The sequence below is a fragment of the Emydura macquarii genome, unplaced genomic scaffold (genome assembly GCF_026122565.2).
Source record: "Emydura macquarii macquarii isolate MOO-44397 ecotype Brisbane River unplaced genomic scaffold, CSIRO-AGI_Emac_v2 contig_1253, whole genome shotgun sequence".
Lineage (NCBI taxonomy): Eukaryota > Metazoa > Chordata > Testudines > Chelidae > Emydura > Emydura macquarii.
This window is the reverse complement of record NW_027131390.1, coordinates 74,588,901-74,616,624: the sequence shown is the minus strand read 5'-3', so window position 1 is coordinate 74,616,624 and position 27,724 is coordinate 74,588,901. Positions and strand designations below refer to the sequence as shown.

General features: G+C 38.8%; 1 protein-coding gene across 4 annotated transcripts in view; it reads right to left on the bottom strand.

Annotated features, from left to right (window-relative positions):
• Positions 1-27,724, bottom strand: part of LOC137153644 (neurabin-2-like) — a 66,570-nt gene that overhangs the window by 16,305 nt on the left and 22,541 nt on the right. For all 4 annotated transcript variants that reach the window (XR_010919862.1, XM_067549232.1, XM_067549234.1 and 1 more), the window contains exons 12-16: positions 19,074-19,225; positions 15,802-16,135; positions 8,225-8,309; positions 5,308-5,379; positions 4,635-4,833 (exon numbers count right to left, since the gene is read on the bottom strand). Coding sequence is in view for 3 of the 4 variants with exons in the window: in XM_067549232.1 (XP_067405333.1) it covers positions 4,635-4,833; positions 5,308-5,379; positions 8,225-8,309; positions 15,802-16,135; positions 19,074-19,225 (842 nt within the window). In the remaining variant the exon portion in view is untranslated. The remainder of the gene's footprint in view (positions 1-4,634; positions 4,834-5,307; positions 5,380-8,224; positions 8,310-15,801; positions 16,136-19,073; positions 19,226-27,724) is intronic.

Below are 27,724 nucleotides of genomic sequence, written 5' to 3'. Positions count from 1 at the left end.
CTTGTCACTTAATTTAGAGGTAACTTCCTGTTCAAAATTTGTGAGCGAGTGCAGAAATGCTATCCATTGTCTCATCAATTAAGAATTAGTAGAGTGGTGCAGACCATTGATGGAAGAGTCTTTGTAATTCTGATGTACACATTCCACTGAGAGAGTGAAGTGTTCTGTAAAAAGCCTTTTGATATACACTGCTTTCACTCAAGTGTTATTTTAAAAAACACAACAGCCCAGACACTAGTGGTTAAACTGATAAAAAGTATGTTCTGAATTTAGTTTGAAAAGTAAGTCATTTCAGATTATACTGTGTGTAGTAGTTAATTAATACATTATTATTATTCATTGAATTATAGTTGAATCCAGTGGCCCCAAACAGATCAAGGTTCCTCTGTGCTGGGTTCTGTATAAAGACTTGATTCCATACATTTTAACACTTGACTACCTGCAAATTATTAACGTGAATATCAATATGTTCACAGGAAAGAGGAGGAAAATTCTAAGTAAACAATAAATGTGACCAGACATTTACACCTCATTAGGAGAGCTATCCACTCTGCATAAATGCAGTACTTTTGCAAAAGCTCTCGAGTGGTAAATGATCTCATTTCACATTTGTTCCATAAGAATTAAGGAATTAATAAAATGATAATATGTAAATATATGGCACTACAATGTTTTTCATAACAATTCAATATTGTTTGGTAATTAGCATGGAATATTTTTGTCCCTGGTCAGAAGCTTAAGAGACAGTGCAAAAATATATAACTTACAGCAAAAACTATACAAATGAACGATGGTCTAAAAAACTTATATATGTGAATGGTATATGTGCACACCATGGGCAACACCATAGAAAAGGACTGCAAATGAAGTAGTAATAGGAAGAATAACACTGAGTAATCTCAAAGGGCAAACACCTGCACAGACAGTTGTCGCATGTTGGTAGGACAGTGTGGGGAAGTCTGTACTACTCTGCTCTTGCTACGTCTGAGAATAAAGTATTTAAGTCTCCAATGTTGTCACCTTTCACGAACACGAACTTCTCTTCAATTTAGAAAGATTACTGTTACACGGTAAATTGTAATTCTTTAGATTAGTGAAACAAAACTCTTAACGTGAGAGTAGTTATATACATTATCAAAAGATTAAATGCTACATTATAGATTCTCACACAAGAGAATAATCAAAAATAATTCTTACCATATTTTCAGAGTTTCTACTTTCCACTATTTCTTTTAAACAATATATTTTCATGACTTATCCACAGTGGCTGTAAAATTATTACCTACAATATTACACAACCAATCTCAATTTCAACAATATTCCCCTGGAAAAAGGTGTAAAGGGATATTTATCCCTTTTTTGTGTTACTTAAATGACAACGTGCATTACTGGATACTCAACTCAGCTACATCTCCATCCTAATTTCATTTTCTTCTAAAATTAGGTTTATTTGTCCAACACCTTATTATTTGTCATTCCATTAATACAATTTGAGTACTAACTGCCTGAGTCGGTAGTTGCTATGTCTCCACTAAGCCAGAAGAAGAGACCACAAAACTGTTGCAAGGCTAACACCCCTGACCTTGGTGAGACAGTTATAATACCTAGTATTCCACTGAGTGTGGATTTAGGGCCAGTCAGTACACAGGTGACTATTAAAGAATTGGTGTCAGCTTCCACCACTAGGTGGCTAGCTAAGGCCTGGTCTACACTAAGGAGTTTTGTCAACCAAAGCTGACTTTGGCCAACAAAACAGAGGTGGTGCACACACTCCAATCAACCCCCCGCTGACAAAACTGCTTTGTTTTTTTGACAAAATAAAACCACCTTGACTAGAGCTGTAAGGCTTTTGTCAGCATAATTATGGTGACACAGTGTCAATATAGACACTATGTCCCCTTACATCAGCTGTGGGGCTGGAACGGTGAAATTGACAAGAAAGCCCTAGTCCAGGCTGCTGCAATCTGGGGCGGCTGGTTTCCGCTCCCCGCTGGGAGCCAGGGCCAGAAGTCCAAGTGCTCCTCCACCTGCTCCCCACTGGGGAAGCCTTAAAAATTACACAGCTGAGCCGTGAAATTGATATGGTTGTCCGTTCCGGAGGAGAGTGGAGAAAGCAGAAGCCCCTGGCAGGGAAAGGAGAGGGGAGAAGTCCCCGGCGGCTTCCCCCTAGCTCCCAGTTGAGAACAAGGAGTGGGAGGGTAGCCCTCAGGAAGCCCTGAAGCCTGTGGGCTCATGGCAGGGAGCTGAGAGATGGGGTTCTCAGCTCCCCACACTGCCCCTTAGGTTGGTGGAAGTGCTTCTGGTGAGGACACACTCCACCAACCCAAGGAGGGCTATAATTACAGTGGTGGCTATAAGTCGACCTATATTAGATTGACTAATTTTTTAAGTGTAGACAAGGCCTAAAGACTGCTGTGTCCCTAAGGCAGGGAAAACTATCTGAGGCCAAGAAAAGAGCCAAGAGCAACCACCATGACTGAGGTGAGAGAAGGGCATGGGAGGTGGAATCAGTTGGCAGTGGGACACAATCTACTGGAATGTTCAAAATGATAATGAATGGGATGAAAAGGTGGAGGAGAATCAGTTGGGGTCTGGAAGGGAAGAAATGAGAGCTCTCCAGAGATAACAGAAAATGAAGGTTGTCAATACAGGTGAGAACAGGCTCATCATCCTCTACCTGAGCATGCTGTAAATGGGGAATGTGTTGGTACATCATAGCTCTGGGCCTTCTGCTACCCATCAATAAAACTATCACTTAGGGATACAAGGGAGGGTTACATGAAGAGAGGACTGCAGGGTTTATCATGTCTCCAGTGGTTCATGAAATGATGAACTGCTGGACACTTATCGATACCCAAAAACTTTAGGCACATTCTATCATTTATCATAATGAGATATCAATTGTAAATCCTTATAAAATATACATTAAAAATAATCTAACATTCACCAGGATACCACACTACTCTAACAGGGGACCTGGTGATCCCCAAAACCCTGGCTCATTTGGAGAAGCATCGTGGGGTGGGGGGAAGGGAGGAGAGAAGAAGGGAGATACTATGGCTGCTACTAGACAGAAACAATAGATGGTGGGAGAAGAATAAGTAAATACACAAACAAAGTTCCACAAAGTTCCACAAACAAAAAAATGCTGCACAGACCAAAAAAAAATACTGCACATTCTTTAAACTAAAAGGCCAACTTGTTCCATTTTAGGGATTCTCAAACTTTTCATGGCAAGGACCAGATCATTACATGAGGGAGGAGAAAGAGAGACAGACATCTTGCAATAAAACACTTTCCATTCTATTTACAAACTCACAGATCACTTTCCCTCCCATTTATAATTATGCAACCACTCAACAGTCCTGTGACTACTGCAATTCCTTACAGGAAAAACATCAGAACAGTTTTTAAAGTATTTTAACTCTATTTTCATGCAATTAGCAACTAGACACAAGGAAAACCAGCACTATATTGTCAGCAAAATCCAAAGGGAATCCAGGAATAGAGATAATAGATAAATATCTAAGTTAAAAATGGAATTTAGTGATTAGTATTATTTGTGTATCTGTTTTTAAATGTGTACAGACAACCACCAATGTTTTAAAGAAATTACATTTACTTCAGACTTTAAATATAGATATAAATGAAAAGAGAAAACTACTGACTGGGACATTTTCTGGATTTCTATTAAATTCCAGTTACTGCTCCTCAACACCTCTGCTAAGCCAACAACACCTTTCCACAAATAGTTTAGGCTGTCAAGACAGAAACTTGATGGTAGTAATTTGAATTATATAGTGTCACTTTTTACACACTGTACAAAAAGCTTTTTTTTAACTCACTAGATCATTACTAGAATTACTCAGTTATAACTTTCTAAAATAGCACTGTCAACGATTTAAAACAGCATTGCTCCTCCAGCCTCCCATTTAGCAATGTGGAAAGGGCTGGGTAGTCACAACTCCCAACACCTGTTTGTGACCCTAGGTTGAGAACCCCAATTTAACATATTTAAAAGATATTGGGTGAATTTTTCTAAAGGGCCTAAGTGACTTCGGAGCTTAACTTCCATTTTCAAAAGAGACTTGCACACTTGAAATAAAATTATCCATGGTCAAATTTTACTTTCTGTACTTGGAAGTTTAAGTAAAATTAATTTTATTTTTCTTTCTGGCATATATTGTTTCCTTTGCTCTGCAACCCCAGCCCTTTATGAATGCTGAAGTCAACAGGTACCGTTTTATTTTGCTTCCTTTCTTCTGCACAAGCATAAATTATGTGGCCATCAAAAATATGCACAGTTTAAAGAATCGTTAACTTCTGCACAATCAGCTGAAGGAACACAAGACAAAATAAACTGTTTCTGAACAGGACCTATTTAATTCCTTGGCAAATATAGAGTAAGGCGTTTAGAATTTGGAGGATACTCCTCACCACTTTCTTATTTTATACAAACTCAAATGTTGGCTCTCAATTACTTACAGAATCTTGTAATCATTTCTCTTACCATCTGCAGATACTTAGATTAAGTATTAGTTTTCAAGATCCTAAATATTTAGAACTTAGACCCTGAATGAGTAATATCATATCAAACTCAAATGTTCAAAATATTGCTTATTTCTGTACGTTACCTTGCTTCTGTTTTTCTCTGAACCCTGTTCAAATAGAGTGGCTTGTCCACTCTGAGCAAAGGTTAGGCTGCTACTGGAAACCTGAGGCTCTTTGTGACTGTCCCCAAACCAAGAGAAAGGTATGCAAGTAGGAACAGGGGAATCTGAATCTGATGCAGATTGATTGTTGCCAGAGTCTTCCAATAACTCTCGGGAGCCTCTGAAATAAATAAATGGAATGATAATTGTGCTGCAGTAACCTGCTGTACGTCTTTAATGATGGTCTAAATGGCATATTAATCAAAATATATGCCTCTTAGAAGGTTAATATAAAATAATTGCTGAGTTATTGTATGGCACATATTTAAGAGCTTTAAAAATGTTATTCAAAATGGCTTAACACTTTCAAACCAGTATCCTGAGACTACTGAGAGTTACTCCAAACGTGGCTTTCCTTGCTACATTACAATATAATTTTTGCTTACAAGCAGAATGGAATTTGTTTCATAATATGAGTAACTAATATGTAAAATTATTTTTCTTATTTCATAAGCGTGGAAGTCCATCTTCCCATCAAAATACTGATTTATGCAATATTTAATTGCTCTTACACTGAAATGTACTTAAGCCTTAAGAATACACAGTAATGATGGTTAATTATTTTTAAGAATTCAATATATATTTATAAAAATACCGGCTATCCAGAGAGCCCCTCAGATTTTCCTTCTCTTGTTTCTTGCCTTTACCACCAGATTTCCGTAAACCTCTGAAGTGAAGAAAAATGCTGAGTTTTATTTATATAATTACTACAGTTTAATTCATTTTCTCTCTCGCATGCGTATCAGAAGGAGTTAAATATATTATGCATGAATACAAATTTAATTCATAAGACATTCATAAGTCATTTAAAATATTATATACAGTACAGCCCAATTTTACCTAATATCTTTCATGCAATTAAAAAGTGAATGACTAAATACAGAAGAAGCTATGCAAGAATGAAGAAAATGATGTAATGAATCATCTACAGGAGTGTATATGCTAAAGCAGTGTTTCTCAACCTTTTAGGTATCAAGTACCCCCTTTTAAGAAGTATCCCAACACTCAATTTTCCACTCTGAGAAATACAATCTTTCCCCCCTTTACCGCTGGACGACTGCATTTCTCGTAAAGCAGGAGAGTTCTGAATTCTATAATGCTGTGTGGCTATGGCAGATCACAAAACCCCCTGCTGTTTCTCCCCGCCTTCCTCCACCCCTTCCTCCATCTAGGAGCATAGGTCAACGCCAGCCAATCACTATGGCCTGATGGCGGGGTCACGTGGTGTTCTCCTCACACAGGTGGGAACTTGTGAGGTATGAGCAGGCACAAGTGGTCCACCAGAGTTGATAGCAGTGCTCCCCATGGCTGCCCTAGGGAGTGCGGGCTTGGGGCAAATCACACTGTGTGGGCCGCCTGCCTCCGAGCTGGGACCGGGCGGGAAGCAGGCAGCTGCCACCTGGCTTCCTCAGAAGTCAGCGGCGGCTGCTGCTCGCCTCCCTTCACTGGGTTTTTTGCCACATACCCCTACCTGTGTCTCGCGTACCCCTTGGGGTACGCATACCACAGGTTGAGAAACTATGTGCTAAAGAAACAGATAGAAGGTTCCAGCCCCAAGCAGCTTACTATCTCATGGACAAAAACACAAATACAGATACCTTCACCACTGGGGGCACAGGAGGGCCAGCACAGAGAAAACTAGTCATGGGGAGGAGGGGAAGTGTTGGAATCAGGATCTGTGTACTCCATTTCACAATGGCACCAAATTCCATGACAGTAACCCCTACGTTCCACAACAACATTTACTCTATTTCCATATATATTAGTGATCCAAACTTTAAAATACCACTTGATATAAAATGTGTTGATTACTTTCAAGGATGGTTGCTTTTCGTTTTGTTTTGTTTTGGCTGTGCTCTCCAGTCAATCTGGCTCTAGCCTCAGGTTCCTGCTATGTTGGATAGGTGGCTTGGCTTATGAGCGTCTTGCCCTCCAAAATACCAGGGAAAGGGGGAAGCTTATAGCTCTCTTTGTCAGCTGTTCTCCCCAGCACTCCAAGCCTCAGCTTGCAGCTTCCTCCCAGCAAGTCAATTCCTTAATCTATACTTTTGATTCACCCCCATTCCCTCTTCCCAGCCTTAAATTGGACAGCAGATCTGATTCACTGATCCCCTACTGCCTGCCTCCATGGAAAAGTAGCGAGCATGTATTATAATCTAATTCCAACCATGTGAAGAAAACTGGGGCAAAATAGGCATCTGCATAACAGGCAGTACCCAGCAGGAAAACAGAAAATACTGATCTCCTGGCCCCAGCAGAAAGGTTAAAATTCCATAGTAAAAATGTGTATATACACACACACGCACTCATTTCCAGAAAAAAAAGCTACATTAAGATGGAGTAAAGCTTTTAAATACATATTAGTAGTTTAGAATAAAATACAGCCCAGGCATGACAAATTATCCCAAAACAAACATTATAAACCCAAGAACGTTTCAGTTAAACCTTAACTGGGAAGAAATCTGAAATCGGTAAGGTATGGAAATACACAATTAGAACAATCAAGCAAGCATAACTCTGCCCTGTAGTGTTGCCATGCAATAATTTTATGGTCAAGGCATTTTAGTGTTTTTAGTCTCATCTTAGATTAAATTTATTTTTTTTTAAATATTTTCTACCCCCCAACTCATAGGGGTAATAAAAAGGTAAATGGAGGCAATGGCCATATTTGCTAAAGGCAGTCTGTGGCTTATGTTCCATTAATAATAAGAGATTAGAGACAAGTGGGTGAGGTAATATCTTCTAATGGACCAACTTCTGTTGGTGAAAGAGAAAAGCTTTCAAACTACACAAAGCTCTTCTTCAGTTACACTGCTACAACATCACTGCAAACAATAAAATGGCAGCTGTTTTGAAAGAGGGCAATTCTTTCTGGAATTCTCTGACAAACCAGCTTCTGCTTAAGGGTAAACTTTAACTTATGAAGATCAGTGGTAAAAAGTGACCATTAATCCTAAAAAAAAAAATTCAAACATTATTTAGATACTGAAATCATTCAGGAGAAAAAAGTGTTTAGAATCATGAGTTAAATATCTTAATAGACTCATTTTAAATTTAATTTTAGTGAAATCAATAGTTTTGCTTTAAATTCTCAGAAAATTAATTCTATGCTCAGGAAATGCTGTAATTTTGGGAAGGATATGTTCTATTTTTCTTATGAAACAAAGAGGATCAGTCCCTGTTTTAAGTACAAAACTTAACTATGCGTTATGCTGGCACCTCCACAACACACATAAACACCATTATATTATAAATATGCTGTTCCACAAACTTTATGTATGTATTTACACACTGTTTGGTAATTCTACCATGCCAAGCATGGGAATTAAAGTGGGCAGAGGCCAAGTGGATATTAGTAGTAGAATGCTAGCTAAAGGAATTTGGAAAAGGGACTTTGGGCCAGAGGGGAGAAAGAGTATGTTTCACAGTATTTTTCTGTTTAGAGAATATGGAAACCTAGCATAAGTAACAATTAAAGCATCTTATACCAACACAAAACAGAAGTCTCTTACCCAAAATCTGGAAATCTTCTTTTGGCCTTTCCTGATGATGTACCTTCATTTGCTTCTGCTGTCTTGTCTTCATTTCTCTTGTCATCTATGTGAAAAAAGAAAAACAAACGTTCTGTAAACTTAACCACTTATTACAGCTATGTGTAAGCTTTGAGTGTATAAGATGCATGTCCTTTCCAACAACAAAAAATTGAAAAGAAATTCAAAGCATAAGTTCTTATTAACACACATCCACAGAAGTGGAAAACTAGTGCTAACTGCATGAAGGGGATATATCCTTCAACTTCCCATTTAAAAAAAAAAAAATGCAGCTGCATCTTATAGTATTGTTTTACCTGATGTAAAATCCTTAAATTCCTGACACCTTATTTTGACATAAGTATGTCTTTAAAAAAATACAATTTGCAAGGTATTCCATCAAAAATATTATTAACAGAAGCTTAAGGAAAATCCAAAATTAAGGATTCCTCCTCATTCCTTCAGTCTGTATTCCTTTTTCTCAAGCTATTCTCATCTTAGATATTTTTAATCAGGTCTTTATGATTATCTAAACTGCACAATACTGTAAGCACGCATATTGTTGGGCAAATATTAACCCTTTGGGTTAACCATAAAGAAAGGAGAGATTTTACATACTAATTTACCAAATTAGCATATAGATATATTGACATAAGATATTCCTTCGGTTTTCTCTTCATTCTGGTTCTGCTATACTGCCATTTGTCAATAACTTTTTTTTTTTTTTTTAAATAAATAGCATGTTTTAGTGCCTCTAAATGATCAACTCTGTCATCTTAAATTTGTTTTGCCCAAATTTTACTTTAAAGGGGTGTAAAGAGAAAATGGCTTCAGAATGGCTTATTCTTCTCCCTAAATATAAACTCCCAACTCACGTCATCTGCCAAACACCTAAGCTAATACACACACAGAGAATATGTTATACTAGGTATTAAAAGCAGCAAACAGCATAATAAAGTTGTTTAGAAAATATTTTTGATTGAAAGTGATCATGCTAGCAAAAGCATTGGTATGGGGGTGTGATTTAATGTCATTAGTGAACTAATAGAAAGGAGATGCGTATTTTGTTGGGTGAATGTTGCCTGAATGTAAAATATTGCTTTTTATAGTAGGATAGATACAATTTATCAATAATTAAAAAATCTTTTTTAAAATTAAATACAGGGTTACTTTTTTAACATCAACATTTTAAATTAAATTTGAAATTGATAATCTATTAAAATTATTTAAATTAAATACAAAAAATAATATTAAGTAGTACATATTTGCTGCCAACTTTTAATGAAAGTCAACCCACTGAACTGATGGAAGTCACTGGCTAAGCATCTGGAAACAGAGTTTGCTGAAGTGCTAAACCAGCTTTTGATAGTAGTCTTTTCCGCGGGTGCACAGAGAATATTTTCTTCTTGTCAGTTTATTCAACTAATTCAGTTCAATGACTAGTTCATTAAAGTTAAGAAACCAATTAGGAGCTGACAAACCAGGCCTCTTCCAATTGATGAATAAAAACTAGGTGTGAGAAGACAAGACCTACTACTTCTAAAATCTTGAAGGACACAATGACCAGATATAATCAGCTCAATTCACTAAGTACAGATAATAATTCCTTTGTTTGATCAGTTTAAAATGCAAAAACATGTTTTGATAAATTTTTCTCTTATGTTTCCAGAACACAAAGTACTTCATTTAATAAAAAAAAAGATATTTCCTTTTCTCAATCTCAAAGTTGCTGCCTTTCAATTTAATTGACTGACCTTTGTTCTTGTATCATGAAATAGGTGCATAGGAGTGCTTTATTTGTTTTCCCTATACTATTAATGGCTTTGCAAAGTTTTAGCACGTCCTCTCTTATTTGGTCTTCTCTAAAATAAAGAACCCCAGTGTCTCCTAATATAGAAGTCTTTCCATGGCCATAATGATTTGTCTTCTTTCTCTGAGCCCTTTTTATTTCTGCAATATCTTTTCTGATATGTAATGACCAGAACTGAACACAGTATTCCAGTGAGATTTCACAACTCACTTATAATGGCATTTAATATTTTCAGTATAAGAGTCTATTCAATTCTTCAAGTATCCTAAAATTGTTTGCTTTTTTTTAATCATTGAGCAGAGATTTTATTGAGCCTGGCTGTTCACAATGACACAGATATTTCTCGTGAGTGGTTACAGCTAAATTTAGAATCCACTGAGGCGTAGGAATAGTTCTAATTATTTTTTCCAGTGTTTGTTACCTTGCATTTGTCAGCAGTGAATTTCATTTGCCATCATGCTCTCCATTCAGACCCTGTCTACACTTACCTCCGGGATTCGGCGGCAGTTGACGGGAGTTACGCAAACTACGCAAAAAACTTGCGTAACTCCCATCGACTTCTGGGCACCGTCTTCACTGCACCAATGGGAACCACATTCCCATCGATGCAGCGCTACGCCACTTGCAAAGGTGGTCTTAGTATGTTGATTTCTGGATTGACTGAGCGGGTCTGCATTGACTGCTCAGTCGATCCAGAGAAATCAATCGGACGTTGGCAATTTTGCTGCCGTCAGTGTAGCCGTAGCCTCAGATAGCATTGTCAGGCCGCTGAAATTCCTCAGTGTTCCTCTCGTCTTGATTAACCTAAGTAACTGTATCACCTGCAAATTTTGCTACCTCACTGTTCACATCCTTTTCCAAATGTTGCACAAGATCACTTTAAAAAAAAACAAAAACAAAAAACAAAAAAGCAGCAATGGCAATCCTAATGGCTCCTCATTGACCAAGATCACCAGATTTATTGGACCTTGGTACTGCTAGATGAGGCCTTTTCTGTATCCAATACATAACCCCAGTTCAGACGCTCTATTCAGTTGTCTTGGAAGCAGAGAGCAAATTCTTAGAGATAGCTGATTATCCAAATTGATACTCCGGGCAGGGGGGCAATGAAGGGAGGCGGAGAGAGAGTCCAATATGCAAGGAACTGAACCAGAATTACGTTTTTTAAAACTGGAACAAAGACAGAAGCATTGATTCCAAGAAACTGAAAATTTCAGCAATTTTGCAGTTTCTTCAGAATGGTCTATGCACAGTCCTGTACAACTCACTTTAGTCCAGCTTTTCAGCCTAGGAAGTGTTTTCAACTCAGATTGACACTTCTCTTTGGTTTACCAATCCCCATTTTATCAAATTTAAGAGCAGTTAAATTGGCAAAGCCTCTGCATCAGCCCATCTTTTCCACTTGGGATTTCCCTATAGTATTGTAAACCCTTAGGTTTACTTCTTTGAATCTCTCAATTTATTGGATCCATTTATTTTAACAATTAAATGTGTTTCTTATTGGTAATTACATCCGCTAGATGGATGTCTGAAATCACTTCATTCTCCATGGAAGAACTGTACCATGTTTTCATGAGGCAAAGTAGCTCTTAGAACAGCTTCTGGCTAAACTATAAAAATGAATATTCCATTCCATATTTCCCAAGACACTGTACCCTGCTTTCATTTTGTGCTAATCTAGCCCATCAAAAAAAACAAAACAAAACAAAACCAACAACATGGTACTAAGCAATGAATATGAGAAACTATAATGGAAAGATGATCAAGAATGGAAAAAATTACTTATCTGCTAATTTCCCTTATCATAGGAATCGCTCCACCAATTTGGCCCACTCAGTGGGGAAAGCAAAATATAAATGTTGCTCGTTAAAATATTAAGCTTTCATGGCAGTGCATAAAATGACTTATTTTTTAATAAATGTATTCAAATAGAAAATGTTTTTATTAAGTAATGTTTTAAAGATTTGGAATAGCTTCTGGCAGGCAGACAAAACCAATATCACCCTGAAAATGTTAGTGCCCCAAGATCTGTATATACAGGAAGGTAAAAATACTATCACCTAGGATTACTGGAGAGATTGCTAATTTCCTTTATTTTAGCAGATAAGGAAATTTTTCCATTCTAGGCACATAATGAACTTAACCACTTTGAATTTCACCTACTTCCACGTTATGCAGTTGCCTAGCGTTTTTTTAATCTTAAATTAGTCTGAATAGTTTAGAAAAATGTTACTGGCAAATTTTGCCACATCATTGTTCATCATCTTCCAGATAATATATTAAATATCTCCTAGGTACACCATACTAGGAATCCAATACCATGTTAAATACTAAGTATTTATTCCTCTCTCTTGTTTTCTAGCCTTTTCCTTCAACAGTTTCCAATCAATGACAGAACTTTACCTCTCATCTCATAACTTAGTTTCCTCAATAGCCTCTTGCTAAAACTCTTAACACTTTAAACCAGGTTATTTTGCAACAAAAAAAGCTTTAAAACAGACATTCATTTCTCCAAGAGAACTTTAAAAAGAAAGGTAACATTTTCCAAAATGTGAAAAAGCAGTGCAATTGTTCAAAAAATAAACAGACCCATTAATACAAGCTGTATGGATGGGATGGGAGAAAGTAGAAATGATTGTTCCCCCACCATTAAATATAGTCTGTAGCCATTAAATTCATTAGATACTTAGAACCCAACCCATCAAAATACCATTAATGTCATTTCATCCACAGAGAATAAACTTCCAGTATTAGTAATCTATTATCTTTGATGTATGGCGTTCAGTTCTGCAACTCCACCAGTTTTAAAACAAGCACTTGCAACACTTCCTGAGGTCACCACAAGAAATTTCTGTACTCGGTGACAATACCTGCTTATGGTCCAGTGCAGAAGAAAACAAAATCACCTGCACGTAATGTATATGGTATGAGAAGACAATTCTTGTACCATCAAGTATACAGATCATTTCAGCGCTAGCACTCCAGAGACATGATGAATCAGTAGATTACAAAACAGCTGCTATTGGCTGAGGGTATACAAATGATATTGTTCAAGCTATGCAAGAAAACTATCCAATCATTATCTGCTTTAACACAGCTTGTTGACTGGTAAAGGAAATGCTTGCCATACAAAATATTATTTAATCTGGCTCCTTTTTCAATTACTCTGAGAAAAAAGCCATAGACTTCTCTCTAATTATGATTATTAGTGAGCAGTATGATTACAATCTGTTCAGCCTTCTCCCATTCTTTGCATCCTAAAATATGGAAGTCCTAATATAGGAACTCACCAGAATGTTAACAACCTGCTATTTTACTTGAACATTTAGATTATCTCTGGAAAAGGTCATACTATTGATGAAACTTTGCAGGAGTTAATTGATATCAGCTAAATGAATAAATCTAAGGTCATGGTCCAAGGAAATGGTGTGCTAAACTTATAGTATGTGTACAGATGGTAAGTTTTTCTAAAATGTGTACTCTAAGTCAAACAGGAGTTATTTCAGGGAAGTTCTGCGGCCTTTAGTAGACAGGAGATCAGACTAGATGATCACAGTGGTCCCTTCTGGCCTGAGAATCTATGAATCTGTTACGGATAAATATGCTTGAAATGTATTACTGCATTACCCACAGGTTATCTTCTACATACCTGTACAACTGACATGGTTCCTTTATTACTTATATGGAGACAGTGTCTTAGAATCCCTGAAATTATAACTTTGAATCTTAGCAAAATTAATTTAGACTCTCTCCCTTTGGAAATAGATAAATTGAAATGTGGTGTTTAATGTAGAGAGATCTTTCAAATGAGACCTTAAAATTTAAGCTTCTTTCTACTCTCTATATAGACATTAAAGAACATATGATACTTAACAGAAGAATAAAAGGGTTTTATCCAGTAGTCTTAGTCAAAACGTCCCCCTTCCCCACTTCATTAATATACAGCTTGATGTATGGCCAGCTGTCTGACTGCAACTGCCCACCCTAGTAGGGAGTTTAATATGTTTCAACAGTGCTATATGTACATGGTTTCTAAAGTGGTTTTGGATCTTTTAGCATGAGAAGTCTATTAAGGTACCTTGGTTAAGCTATTCTGTTATTTTTAAACTTGAAATACTATGATAAATTTAAGGCAATCCAATGTTTGGATATATATACTTGAAAATGTTTACGAGGGAGAGACAAGTAGACTGAACACAGGATTTTGTGCTAGAAACCCGACTTTGATACAGACTCTCTCTAAGACCGTGGCAAGACAAATCCCACCTCAGTTTCTCCTTCTGAAAAATGGAGATATATCAACCCAATAGTGCTGTGAGGGTTCAGTTAATATTTGCAGAGCACTCTTTTTTCAATTTTAAGTATTAAACAAAATCTTCATTTTCCACTTTAGATGCAGAATATTACACAGTAATATAGCAGGATACTTATTGTACATATATGTTGAATAAGAAATTCCAGTCTCTATAAAGATGGCATGAAAATTCTACTTGCCCATTAATCTAGATTAGGAGGCTTTTCTTGGCATTGTGAGGCCTTTGCCTGACTCCCTCCATGTCCTTCATGCCACTCCCTGATATGTCTAACACCAACAACACTGCTGCCTTAGTGCCCTGACATAGAGATCAGGATCCATGTTAGTTCCACAAGAGGCTCATCGGTATCATCAGGCATTAATTCAAGGAATAAGTGATGACATTTTAGACAGCAGGCATGAAAAAAGCAAACAGTAAACAGAGTTGTATGCTAGGTTTCTAAAGCTGAGATATTATCATCTAATATCACACTCATGATGTGGACTCAAAGCCTGACTGAACTGCAATCAGAGTACCATTTTAATTTATTTCAGAAATTTTCAGCATCTTATATATCAGTTAGGGAGGAATCTAGTTTGTGTCTTTTGTTAGCAAGCATCAGGTTCTGAATGCTAGAGGCTGAAATATTGCTTGTGTAATTACTGTTATCAGCATTTTCTTTTCTGTACTATTTTTAAGCACTTTATTCTATTCCATTAAACACATTTTTCCTTCTACTAAGCGTCTTATTAATTACAAAATATGGTCAGCTGTTTTTTAAATAAGAACAAGGCAGGAGTTATTTATCAAAACATCAAATGAAGTGTTTAATACTTAACTTCTGGATGCTGGAATGATAGTTTGCTTCACTAAGCTAATCACACCTGTGCAAAATAGTCATCTTGGATTCACTGCAAACTAATTAAAAATGCCTCTTGAATGGTTTATTTCAAAGGGACATTGAATAAGAAGACCCTTTTAGCCACTTAGTTGTTGCCAGATGTATCAAAGCAGGGAAACACACCTCCAGCACAGCTTCAGGTACAAGATACATTGCTGCTGAAGTGCCAACATTCCAGTGACATATATGGACTTTAAGAAGTACTGTCCCCCTCTGCACAGAGGCTGCCACTATTCAGTCATCTGTATTCTAAACCCTGTTCCAAAAGAATATAACCCACAACATCTCCATTTTGTAAAACTTTCCTAACCTTGCTACAGTATGGACTAGGTATCCTGAATATCGCATTGGAGTCCAATAATTCTACATTGCTAAAATTTTTAATTAGTCTCATAGCATAGAATTAATTTTATCCTAAGAATACATTTTACATTAGAATAAGTACCTTCCCCTTTTCTAGGCGGAGGATACAATAACTATGGTTCAACAGTAATTTCAACCTAGAACAAACATATTTTGACCCAAAGGCCTTCCAAAAACCTTTATGACTTACCTTTGGCCTCTCTTCCTTTCCCTTTTGATTCGCTGTGTCTGACATTCTTAGAATATCCTTGAGGAGAACTGGGAATTACATCATCACTAGGAGGAGAGTGAGTACTACTCGTGTTGTTTTCATTGTTTGGTTTGTGTAAAGGAGAAGAGTGAGTGGAAACAGAAGGACTTGACTCTAACAGACTCTCCGTGCTTTCCATTTGTTCAGGCTTTTCAATCATTTGATCTACATCATTCAACTGGGATAAAGTTAGCTTTTCTGTTACTTCTAAAGACTTGACTTGATATGCGGTACCAAATTCTGTATTGTGAATAGTATCCTCTGTATCCTCATCCTGTAAAGATATTTAAAAATAAAAAAGGCGTTACGGTAAATATAGCATGCAATTGTACAGTCGTAACATTTATGTTTTAAAAAATACAACATTAAAAAAGAATTAACCTCAAGAATTCCTATGCCAAAGATATTACGTCAACTGTTTTCTGTTAAAGATGTAGGAGTTTATTTTTCCTCAGTGCATAAGGAGAGATCTTATAAACTACCTTTACAGTAACATGACATTTTAATTTTAATAAAAAGAGACTGACCATATTCCTCCAGCTTTTATGATCTGAGCACGTAACAGAGGTACCGTATGTTATACTGGGATAAGGGGCCTGCATACAGACAGACAATTATACTATCACAGTACACAGAGTCATCAATAATAAAAATCTGATTTTATTGTTCACTTGCAGTTATTATCTAGAGCTAATTTTTAATACTCTCCTCTTTCTGTGTCTTCAAAATCCAAAATTTCCTCTTCATCTGAACCAGTGAAATTCTCATATATGCCTTGGTCATCTCTTGAGAATGGAGACTGCATTAATTGAATCATCTTCCTAGGCTCCTCTTGGGTACAACTAAAATAATTCTACTAAAATCACTTATCTCCTGCCATGTCACACATTTCTGAAATTCTGTAATTGGCTTCCCCTCATCATCTGCATCCAGTTCATGTTTTTGACCTGACCTTCAAGGCTTAGCAAGAACGTTCTACTCACGACTCCAGCTTCATTCCTTTCTATTCTCCCCCTCAGTTTCCCCAGTCAAGAAGCCCCTTCTGCAATCTGTCATCTGCTTCATTTAGAATCCCATGGTCTTTTTGACATCCACAAGGTGGAGAAGAGCTTCACCAAAATACACATGCCAGCATACAAGAAATGTTGACAGGACATTAAGGTGGAACGCCAACATCCTCAAGAAAAAAATAGGAATGATCCATAACACAACCTTCTCCTTTGTGAAACTTGGTATAAGGGACAGTAGTAACTATGACCTAAAGCTCACCTTTTGCAAGCTTAAGTCACTACCACCAGGATAATGACCTTCCACATAAGAAATGTAAGGTCACAGAACAGAGCGGTTCAAAAGGAGCTGTCATCAGCTACCAGGACCACATTAATATGCCACAATACAGAGCTGTATCCTTGATGGACCAGTTTGTCCAGGCAGATGACCACAAGCACTCCCAGCCTATGTGGTAGACGACTGCCAAGCATTTCATGAAAACATGGAACCAATGCTCACTGTTTAGTTAACCCCACAAAAAAATCCCACCAATTTAAACAGGAACTGACAAGGAAAGGCAAGTAATTTAAGTAATTTTTTAAAAGGATGTATTATGAGCCATAACAAAGATAAACAATGATCCTTAGGGAACTCCTTTTCCAGAAGAGGAAAGTAAAACTGGCTTGAAACACATGGACAGCAAAATATGTAGCCAGGGGGAATAACATGCAATGTCTGCTAGTGGGTTTGGTCCATGTGCTACTCGGATTATTGCTGCCTAATAGGTCCAAAGAATGGTCTTTGAGCTTTGGAGTTCTGTTGGTTTTGGGGTTAGTGGGTGTTAACCTAGGAATGGAGAACCTGTTTCTGGTGGCTTCAGATAAAGATGCCCTGCTGCTGTCTAAGGGTATGTCTACACTGCCGGCTCTGTGGTGATCAATGCAGCAGGTCGTGGAAACCCGCTCAATTGACCCCAGATGGGATCTCCGGTCAATGCCAATAATCCACTTCCCCAAAAGGAGTAAGGCTGCGTCGACAGAAGGGCATCACCCATCGACATAGCGCCATGAAGACACCGCAGTACGGCAATGTAAGTACTCCGACAGGAGATAAACAAGCTACACTATATAGCTTGCATATCTCTAGTTGACTGCCAGTAGCAGTGTAGACCAGGCCTAACACAATGGTAAAAATATTTATTGGCTAGAGCTGTGGAGAATTATGAAAGTATAAAGCTGTGCATGCTGCCCCAATGGAGATGAAGTTCCAAGTTCATACAATTATCAAGAGCAGTGATCCATGCAGGCAATAAAGGACATAAAATAAGGAATAGAAATTGAGAAAGTCTAGCTACCATTAAATTTTACTGTTGGTAATGCAAGGCTAGACAACAAAATGATTTTAAGCTAGATATTCTCCAAAGCATACCAGAATACTATAACACCCTCTTTCCTGTGGAGTCAAGTAATCTTCGCAAAGTGGAGATGGATTTTATTTTAAACCAAGTTCTGAAGATATAACATGCTACAGACAGAACTAAAGATTAGTAAATAAACATATTTCAAATAGAAAAATTATCAAACTACTTGTTTAAATTTATCACTTAGATTTATGTTAACAGTTGCTTTTCACAAAGATAGTTTTTAAAGTTACGTCTAGAGGGTGAACTGATGGAATTGTTCACCCAACCTAGCATGAAAATCTGTGATACTTTTACACTGTCTAAATACAGTATGTCCAAGATTCTTGGTGTGCTGCAATTTATTAAAATTATTTTTACACTTTTTTCCACACTTACCTACTTTATAGGATTACTGAAAATATTAAATACAAAATAAGATCTTATAAGTTTCAGCTGATCTGATTTGATTTAAGAAACGTCATAAAATTAAATGTATTGAACAGTTTATACATTTCTAGCTTAATGATAAATAATTCTTTAGTGGATTTACTGATTCTAGTTGGAGGTCACAAAACAGAACTTAATATTGGACAGTAGAGTGAAACCTGCCTTAGAGACCACCTCTGATGAGATTACCTGTCACTTGCAGAGGCCACAGAACTCTACCACTCTCTAGCATGCAGAACTTTGAAAAGAGATCATCTCCAACAAGCAACCACTTTTGCTAACTCCCATGTGATTGCTCTTGGCAGGTTTTACTGTATTTAAAATAGTGAATATAAATGAAAACATTGTACTGATTATACATAGATACCGGTACCTGTAGATTTAAATTCTGCTGTCCAGTTCCAAGAGATTCTTTTAGCTTTGATCGAGAAGGTGGTTGACGTTTTACTTTCAGAGCAAGCTGAGCTTTTGCTTTGTGGGCACTGGTATCTAATCTTGGAGTATCCCCCACAAAAGCATCAAAATCTGCAACAAACACACAACACTTACAAAAGTTGCGCAAGGAAAGTTCTCCAACAATTAGTGCTTAGCAAAAGTCAGGTATTTGCTGTTACTTTCAGAATGCATCTTCAAAAGTAAAAACAAAAATTTCTCTCACCTGCTAATTGTTTACCATTATGACAATACCATTATATATGAAGGGCGTGTCCCCATATCCACCAGTCAGACGCGTGGCAGACACTCTGAAAGTAGGCTCTTTGAGTCCCTTTTCCTGCTACAGGGAAGGCATATTTCCTCACTCCCACCCTTCCACACCTCAGCTGAGAATTTCAAGTTAGCCTCCTCCAACTTTCCCAAAGAGCCACTTTGCGTGACAGGCCTGACACCTGACAGAAAGCAAGAGATCATGAAAACCTGAATTTGATTTGTAGATTTTCTCACAGCTTTTGGACAAAAACAGGGAGGAATCTGAGTTCAGAAGAACCAATCTCAACAGTTTTAAGAATCGAGTATTACTGTGACACTGGGCCACGAAAGGTTAAGCCTAGCAAGCTGAAATGTCCTCAAAGGTTGATTTTGGGTTATGTTAAAAAAAGTATTGAAATGGTAATTACATCCACTCCTTGTAGATAGGTAGCCAAGCCATGTTAGAAGAACCAAGTGTTTGAAATGCAAGTGTATATTGTTAGAAGTTTGGAATAACTACTAATTATTTGTCTATGTTTACATATATATTGATAAACTGCTTGTTCTGTCTGTATTCTATTAGTTCAAGGATCAAAAGAAGATATTAACATTAAGATGGATCTTGAATGTAAGAATGCCATTGTTTTACTTCTCTTTGAAGTCTGAGCAATAAATATCTGTTAATAGGTGATTACCTTATGCTAATGTAGCTAATTATCGATGTGTGGCTAGGAAAGAGAGAGATTACTTCAAAGTCACAAATAATTACCTATTCTTGTTCCAAGAAATGCCTCCTGTGATGTCTGCCATCAAGTGGTTGCCATAGCCTACTAGAGGACTATAAACAAAGCTTTAGACCAGATCCTGTTTTTCTTACGACTGCTTAAACCTTTGACAGGAGAGGTTTGGGTCACAAGTCTAAGGTCCCAGCACCAAGTCTGGATTTACCCTGCTAATTCTCATAGGAGAATTTGAACGGACTCTGTACATGGACTATTTGGATTATAACATGTAAAACTGATCCCGAAAGAACTTTTGCAACTCAGTTTATCATCTCTACTAAGAAACTGACCTATGGACTTTATTCTTATCTGTATGTATAATGATCTTTTAACCAATATTCTCTCTTTTTTTAAAATAAATATTAGTTTATTTAATAAGTATTGGCTATAAGTGAGTATTTGGGTAAGATCTGAAATATTAATTGACCTGGTTGGTAATGTGCCCAATCCTTTGGGATTGGTAGAAATTTTTTAAATATGATGGACAAAGACTTTTAGTAATCTCCATCATACTTGACTCGGCTGTCTGGGTGGAAGCCAGAGGACTGGATGGCTTTAAGGGAATTGTGTTTTTTGGCTTCTGGACAATCTGTAAGATTATTAGAAGCTGTTTGTTGCTGGCTTAGTAAATCTAATTTTTAGAAATAGCCACCAGCATTTGGGAGTTTGCCTGACCCGTTCTTTTCTTGATCAATCTCATCCCTAGAGGCCAACGTCACAATTACACTGTCAGTAAATGATTTGTGAAACCCTCCCACCAAAAAAATGGTAGTCCATCATCATCAAAGGTTGATTTTTGCTCCCCTAGACATCCCCTAAGTGTCTTAAGGTAGGAAACATAGCCTATTCCTTGGGAGAAACCCCATTAGGATTTTCCAGGGAATGAAAGGGAGGAGTAGCACAGAGCAGGGAAAGGAAAATTAGCATCTGGCCCAGTTCTCTCTTCTTCAAGAAGTCCTCATGGAGTTGGAACAAGAGAGAGATTTTCCCATTGAGAAGCATCATACAGGTCCCTGGAAACAATCAATCAGGGGATTAAATGTCTTTGGACATCTTCTTTGGAAAAGATGGGAAAGGATGTCCCAAAGGATGAAGAGATGAATAATCTAAAATCAACCTAAGCAATGGCCCTTAAGTGAAGTCTCACAAGCAGATGAGTGAGGAGGGGCCTGGGATGTCTCAACCTCCAAGATGATCCTGGTTGGGACTCCTCTGAGCTGGTGTCCTCCTCTTTAATGTCTGGGTTCTTCTTCTGCTCTCTAAGTCCTGGAGGCTGCTAGAGTAGGCAGGGGCACCCAATTCAGAGTCAGTCATTTTCCTCTTCCTCCTTATGCTCATCCTAGGTACAACAGAACTATAGAAGAAGTTTGGGGGAGAAAATGAATACACTGAGCAGTAAAGACTCATTGCAGGAGTTGAACAGGATGGGCTTTTTCGGCATCTCTTCCCGTGCTTATTTTAAGGGTCTTAAATCTTCTTGTGCTTCATAGGAGCTCTGAAGTATAGGGTCTTAAGAAAACACAAGGACCACCTCTCAAGACTGAGCTGCTTCAGAAAGAGAATAAGTCATAGACGACTACCAGCCTTTCACAGATTGGGGGGCATGGGGAGGAACTGACTAGGCACAAAAAACTCTTAGCTCTAGATTAGTTGCTATCTGCTTGACAGATGAGAAGGTATTAGACACACACGACAAAAGTTGGTAACTTCCAGATGCTATATGCATTGATAGATCACAACATGTTAAAAATTGTACATTTCACCTGTTCATTTCAATACCTAAATTCTTTTTTACGGGGCTTGCATTTCTTCGCAGAGGAGACCATCCAGGAACTTAGAAGGCTGTAAGCTAAGGGTCTACACGAGTGTCCATAGAAATTCTGCCCCTTAATTTTTTAGAATCATATAGATGGCAACTCAAAATTCCTATAAAATATGGATATATCAGAAGAGGTATTTCTAGTAGAGATTAGGAAGTATTAAATGCCATTGTACAAGCCATTATTAGCAAGACTTATCGGGAATACAGTGTAAAGTTCTGGTCACCCATGGTCAAGAAAGATTAATTCAAACTGAACCAGGTATAGAGAAGGACTACTGTGATGATCAGGAGAATTTATTTTAGGAGAAGGGATTAAAAGACTTTGACTTGCTTAGCATAGTAAAACAAAGGCTGAGAGCAGATATGATTGCTCTCTATAAATACATCAGGAAGATAAACACCAGTGAGGGAGAGAGATAAAGGATAATGTTGGCACAAGAACAAATGGGCATAAACTGACTATGAATAAATTTAGACTGGAAATTAGAAGAATGTTTTAAACATCAGAGGAGTGAAGCTCTCAGACAGCCTTGCATAAGGAGAAGAGGAGGAAACAACCTAAGCAGCACTGAGATGGAGTTTGTTAAATTTGTGAATGGGATAATATGATGGGGTTGCCTGCAATAGCAGGCATCTTCCCATCCTATGCTGAGCATAGAAGCCATTATTTGTTTCAGATTTGCAGTTCGCTACAAATATTTTTCCTCTATTCCTCCCATAACAACTCCAAACTACACCAGGCTTCTGAAACTGGTACAGTAAGCCTTGCAAATCCCAATCCCATAGAACAACTTTTTACAGGATGTCTTATGTTATCTTTAAGTCTCACTAGTCTACCCTAACAATTCACTAGCCTATTAGACACCGAATCATCATAAACTTAGGGCAATAGTTCTCAACCTTTTCCATATAGCCAGGATCCCCTTCCTATTTAGTACTATGGGAGGGGCAGGATGGTTGTGACCACTTGATATCTATTTGCAACTCCCATCTTGAGAACCCATGCCTTTGAGTATTAAAAAGGAGCACCTTCCCACAGAATTCTATTTCCACCTTTTCCTTTAATACCTTGGTATTTGTTCAGTTCCACATTGTCCACTCTCTAAATTGGCCCCAGCAGCTAACGTGAAAGGAATCTACTGCAGTTCCTAACAAACCATTAAATAGTCAATCAAGACCAAATTTGCATATCTTCATAAATAAAGCTGACCAAAATCAAAGTTCATCCCAATAACTTGATGGGCGTTTTAGACAACTTTCCAGAGGTATTGAAAGTGAACTGCTAAGTTCTGGATAGCCTGATGCTAGACAAAAGCAAAGGAGAAACCAGAACGGAATATTGTACACAGTCTCTCTCCAGGGTTAGCATTCTCTCTCCTGCTCATTTCTGTTGCAGCCAAAGTGAGGAGACATGGTTAATCAAACACATAGGTAGTGGAACACAAAATAATCACCTTAACTAAATAGGGACAAATAAGAGATTCTAGTAAATAAAACTGAACCTAGGAAAAAAAAGTCTGGCAATGTTTTCTATTAATATACGCAAATGAATATACTTTAAGTTAGGCCTGGTCTGCACTTGAGACTTTTGTCAACCAAAGTCAGCTTTTTGCACCAAAACAGAGGCGGTGTACACACTGCAATCCTTCCCACCCCCCACTGACCCAACTCCCCTGATTTTGCAACAAAATAAAACTGTCTTGATGAGAAGCATAGAGCTTTTTGCACCAAATTTTTAGCAACAAACCATCAGTGTAGACACCACGCTTGATTACGTCGCAGTAAAAAGACATCCAGGAAGTGTCCCACAATGCCCATCGTGACTGCTCTAGCCATCAGTTTGAACTCTGCTGCCATCTACCCCACCCCTTTAAGTCTCAGGAATTTTTTAATGCTACTTCCTGTTTGGCCTGCGTGGAAAGCTCACGTCTCATCTTCCCAGCCAACCATGGCGGCTCCATGCACCAAACATTCTCCCACTAGGAGCTCACCACAGCATTTGGATCTGACTGGCATTTGGGGGAAAGGAAGCAATGCAGTCCCAGCGCCACTCCAGCCGAAGGAACTTTGATACATAGGGTCAAATTTCTCATTTAATGGCAGAGAAGGGCTATGAACGGCATACACTGCAATGCCGTGCAAAAATCGAGGAGCTGTGGCAGAGGTACCAAACTGCTAGGGAGTCAAAACATCGCTCTGGTGCAGAATCAAAAACCTGCTGTTTCCATAAGGAGCTGGAAGCCATCCTCAGCGGTGACCCCACCTCCACCACCAACAGACCTGTGGATACCTCTGCTTGCCCAGGAGCAATGGCGACCGGACTCAACCCTGACAAAGAAGTCATGGATGAGGAGGCCAAGTTGGAGGACCACATGGAGCAGGGGACACAGTCGTTTGCTGACATGGGGGGGCCAGGACCTCTTCTTGAAGCCAAAGAGGTTGAACCAGTCCCAGCCCTCCAGCTCTGGATTGCAAGATGCAGGAGAGGGGATCTTGGATAAGTAATTTTTTTGAGCTGATGCTGCTCGGTTACATGAGATATAGCTGTCCTTTGCTGTGTTGCATTATACAGCTGGTTGAAGGGATAGAAATGCACAAGAGTAGCTGTGTTTCCATGTGCTTCCCATTCCCCTGTGCAGCTAAGCAGTGCAGCAGAAAAGCGTGTTAATGCACACCGAGATTTCACAGGAATCCTCCAGAGATCTCTAGTAAACTTTCCTGGAGGTACTTGCCAATCCTCTGCCAAAGATTCCTCAGCAGAGCTGCTTTGTTTCTTCCCCCATTGTAGGAAACTTTCCTGCATCAATCAGCAATCAACTGTGCAGGGACCAAAGTGGCACACAGGCAAGCAGCATAAGGATCCAGTTTGAAGCTGCTTACATGCACCCTAGCATCCCTGCTTACTTTCAGAAGTGAGATATTGGCTTCTATGGCCCCCATCTGTGGAAAATGGTGGCAGAATTTGAAATTTTGTCCCTATCTACCAGTATCAATACCCCGAACAACCACTGAGAACCTTTTCCCCAGCTTGAGTGCCCCCTCCTCCCAGACACAACTCACCCTGCCCTGGTTGATTGTCGAGATGTGGGCTTGCCAGGGGACAGTGAGAAAGAAGTGTATTTTACAGTAATGCATCAATGCTGTTATTGCACTCACAATCATGCTTCTGTTCATTGTTTATTATGCTTCTACAGATGTGCCCTTGAGGGGAACCTTCTCTCTCTCTCTCACACTCACACTCACACACGCAGCTGATAAGAAAACCACCACAGAGAAATTCCAAAAACTCCTCCAGTCGTTGGAGGCAGAAAAAGAGAAAAAAGGGCATGGAGACACACTGTGTCCAAAAATCAGAAAAGTGACAGGCAGGAGAACCAGGAGTGAGTGATAGCAGATCACAAGCGCATGATAAAAGCCATGGAGGAGCAAACGGCGCTGCTAAAGTCACTCATAACATTGCAGACTGAATTCTTGCATGCTCGTCCCACCTTGCAGCCAATACAGAACTGCTTTCCATGCCCTCCCCAAACTGCACACACACATTCCTAACCAACTTCCGGCCCATCTCAGTACCCTGTTCACTCCACCCCTTCAGACAGCTTCCAGAACAATAGCTGGACTTACACCCAGTTGTCATACCTCATGCTACCCATCACTGCTTTCTCCCTTCCAGCCCAGCTTTTCGTGTGTGTTGTGAATAATTGTTAAATAATAAAGACATACTCTAAACAATAAGCAATCTTTGACTCTTACACACAGTGGTTGCACCCCATACTGATACACACTGCAAACTGGATAGCAGTCCAAAAGGCACAATACTGTTTACAAAGACACCTTATTGGTGCTCATTGTCAAAATAGTTCCTCAAGGCCTCCCTGATTCAAATGCCCCCCGGTTGTGCCCCTCTAACAGCCCTCACATCTGGTTGCTCATATTCAGTTGCAAGGCGATTTGCCTCTATGCTCCACCCAGGGGGAATCTTTTCATCCTTAGCTTCACAAATATTACGGAGCGCACAGCAGACAGCTATAACCATGGGAATATTTTCCTCATTTCGGTCTAACCTGCCATAAAGGCATCACCAGCAAGCTTTTAATCTGCCAAACGTACATTCAACAGTCATTCGGCACCTGCTCAATCTCTTATTAAAGCACTCCTTGCTGCTATCCAGGTTGCCTTCATGAGCCATGGCAGTAAGGGGTAGGCTGGGTCTCCCAAGTTCACTATGGGCATCTCGACATCTCCCACTGGAATCTTTTGGTCTGGAAAGGAAGTCCCTGCTTCCAGCTTTCTATACAGGCCAATGTTCTTGAAGATGCATGCATCATGCACCTTACCTGACTCACTCATGTCGATGTCAGTGAAATGCTCATGGTGATCCACAAGTGCCTGCAGTACCATAGAGAAGTACCCCTTTCTATTGATGTACTCCATCACAAGATGATCCAGGGCCAAAATTGAGATATGCGTGCCATCTATCACCCCGCCACCATTAAGGAATTCCATCGCTACAAAGTCATCCACTATTTTATGCACATTTCCAACACTCACTGTCCTTTATAGAGGATACTATTAATGGTCCTGCACACCTCCGATAACACAGCTCCAACAGTGGACTTCCCAACTTCAAACTAATTAGCAACAGATCGGTAGCAGTCTGGAGTTGTCAGCTTCTACATGGTGATCGCCACACGGTTCTCCACAGAGAGGGCAGTTCTCATTCTGGTATCCTTGTGCCGCAGGGCAGAGGTGAGCTCTGCACAGGGTTCCATGAAGATGGCTTTGCACATTAAAAAATTCTGCGGCCACTGCTTGTCATCCCAGATCTGCAATACGATGCAATCCCACAACTCAGTGCTTGTTTCATGCGCCCAGAAATGGTGGTGCCCAATGAATGCAAACAGTAATCCGGCGTTGTTTGATTGCATGGCACACAGCAGGTCAGGTGCCTTGGAGTCGAGTTCCAATTGGGAGCTCATGATATATTGCATGACCAGTCACGGACGTGTTCACTGTCAACAAAAGTGGAGAGCAGTGCAGGATCTATCCTTTCAGATAGAGATGGAGGGCACTCAGGAAACTGGGGCCATTGAAAAATGCTGCAAAATGCAGTCTGAAACCCATGGAATGACAGGACAGAAATCACTGCATTATGGGAAGTTGAGCCTGCACCCATAATGCACTGCGATTCTCTCCTTCCCACAACTCCTAGTGGCACAAGGTGATAAGCTGCACAGTGGAATAGCTGCACACAGTGCACTGCTCTCACTGTTGATGCTAGAGCATCAGCTGTGGACATGCTTCAGTGACACAATGAGTGCTGTGTGGACAGGCACAAGCATTGTAATTACAGCACTTTTTGATCACCACTGTAACTTGAGTCGACAAAAAACTTTCTAGTGTAGACAAGGCCTTAGACAGATGAAACAGCCATATGGACCTATGGCTGACAAATTTTTATCCTGTAAAACTTTTAAGGCATGAATTTGTTTAGTCATTTAGATTCAGCTATTCTCAGGTAACCAAGGAAACAGATGCAGATTCCCCTGCAGTTCATAGACTGTGATTGTAACAATGCTTTCCAAGAAAAGACATGTGCAAAGCTATAAATAAAAAAAAGATGCTTCTTTGGAAAGATTCTTAGGAAAATTGGATAAGTCTTCTGATCACCAAACAGATGTTCAGAAAATGGGATAATAGCATTAGAAACTTCTCTTATTTTAAGGGTTTTTG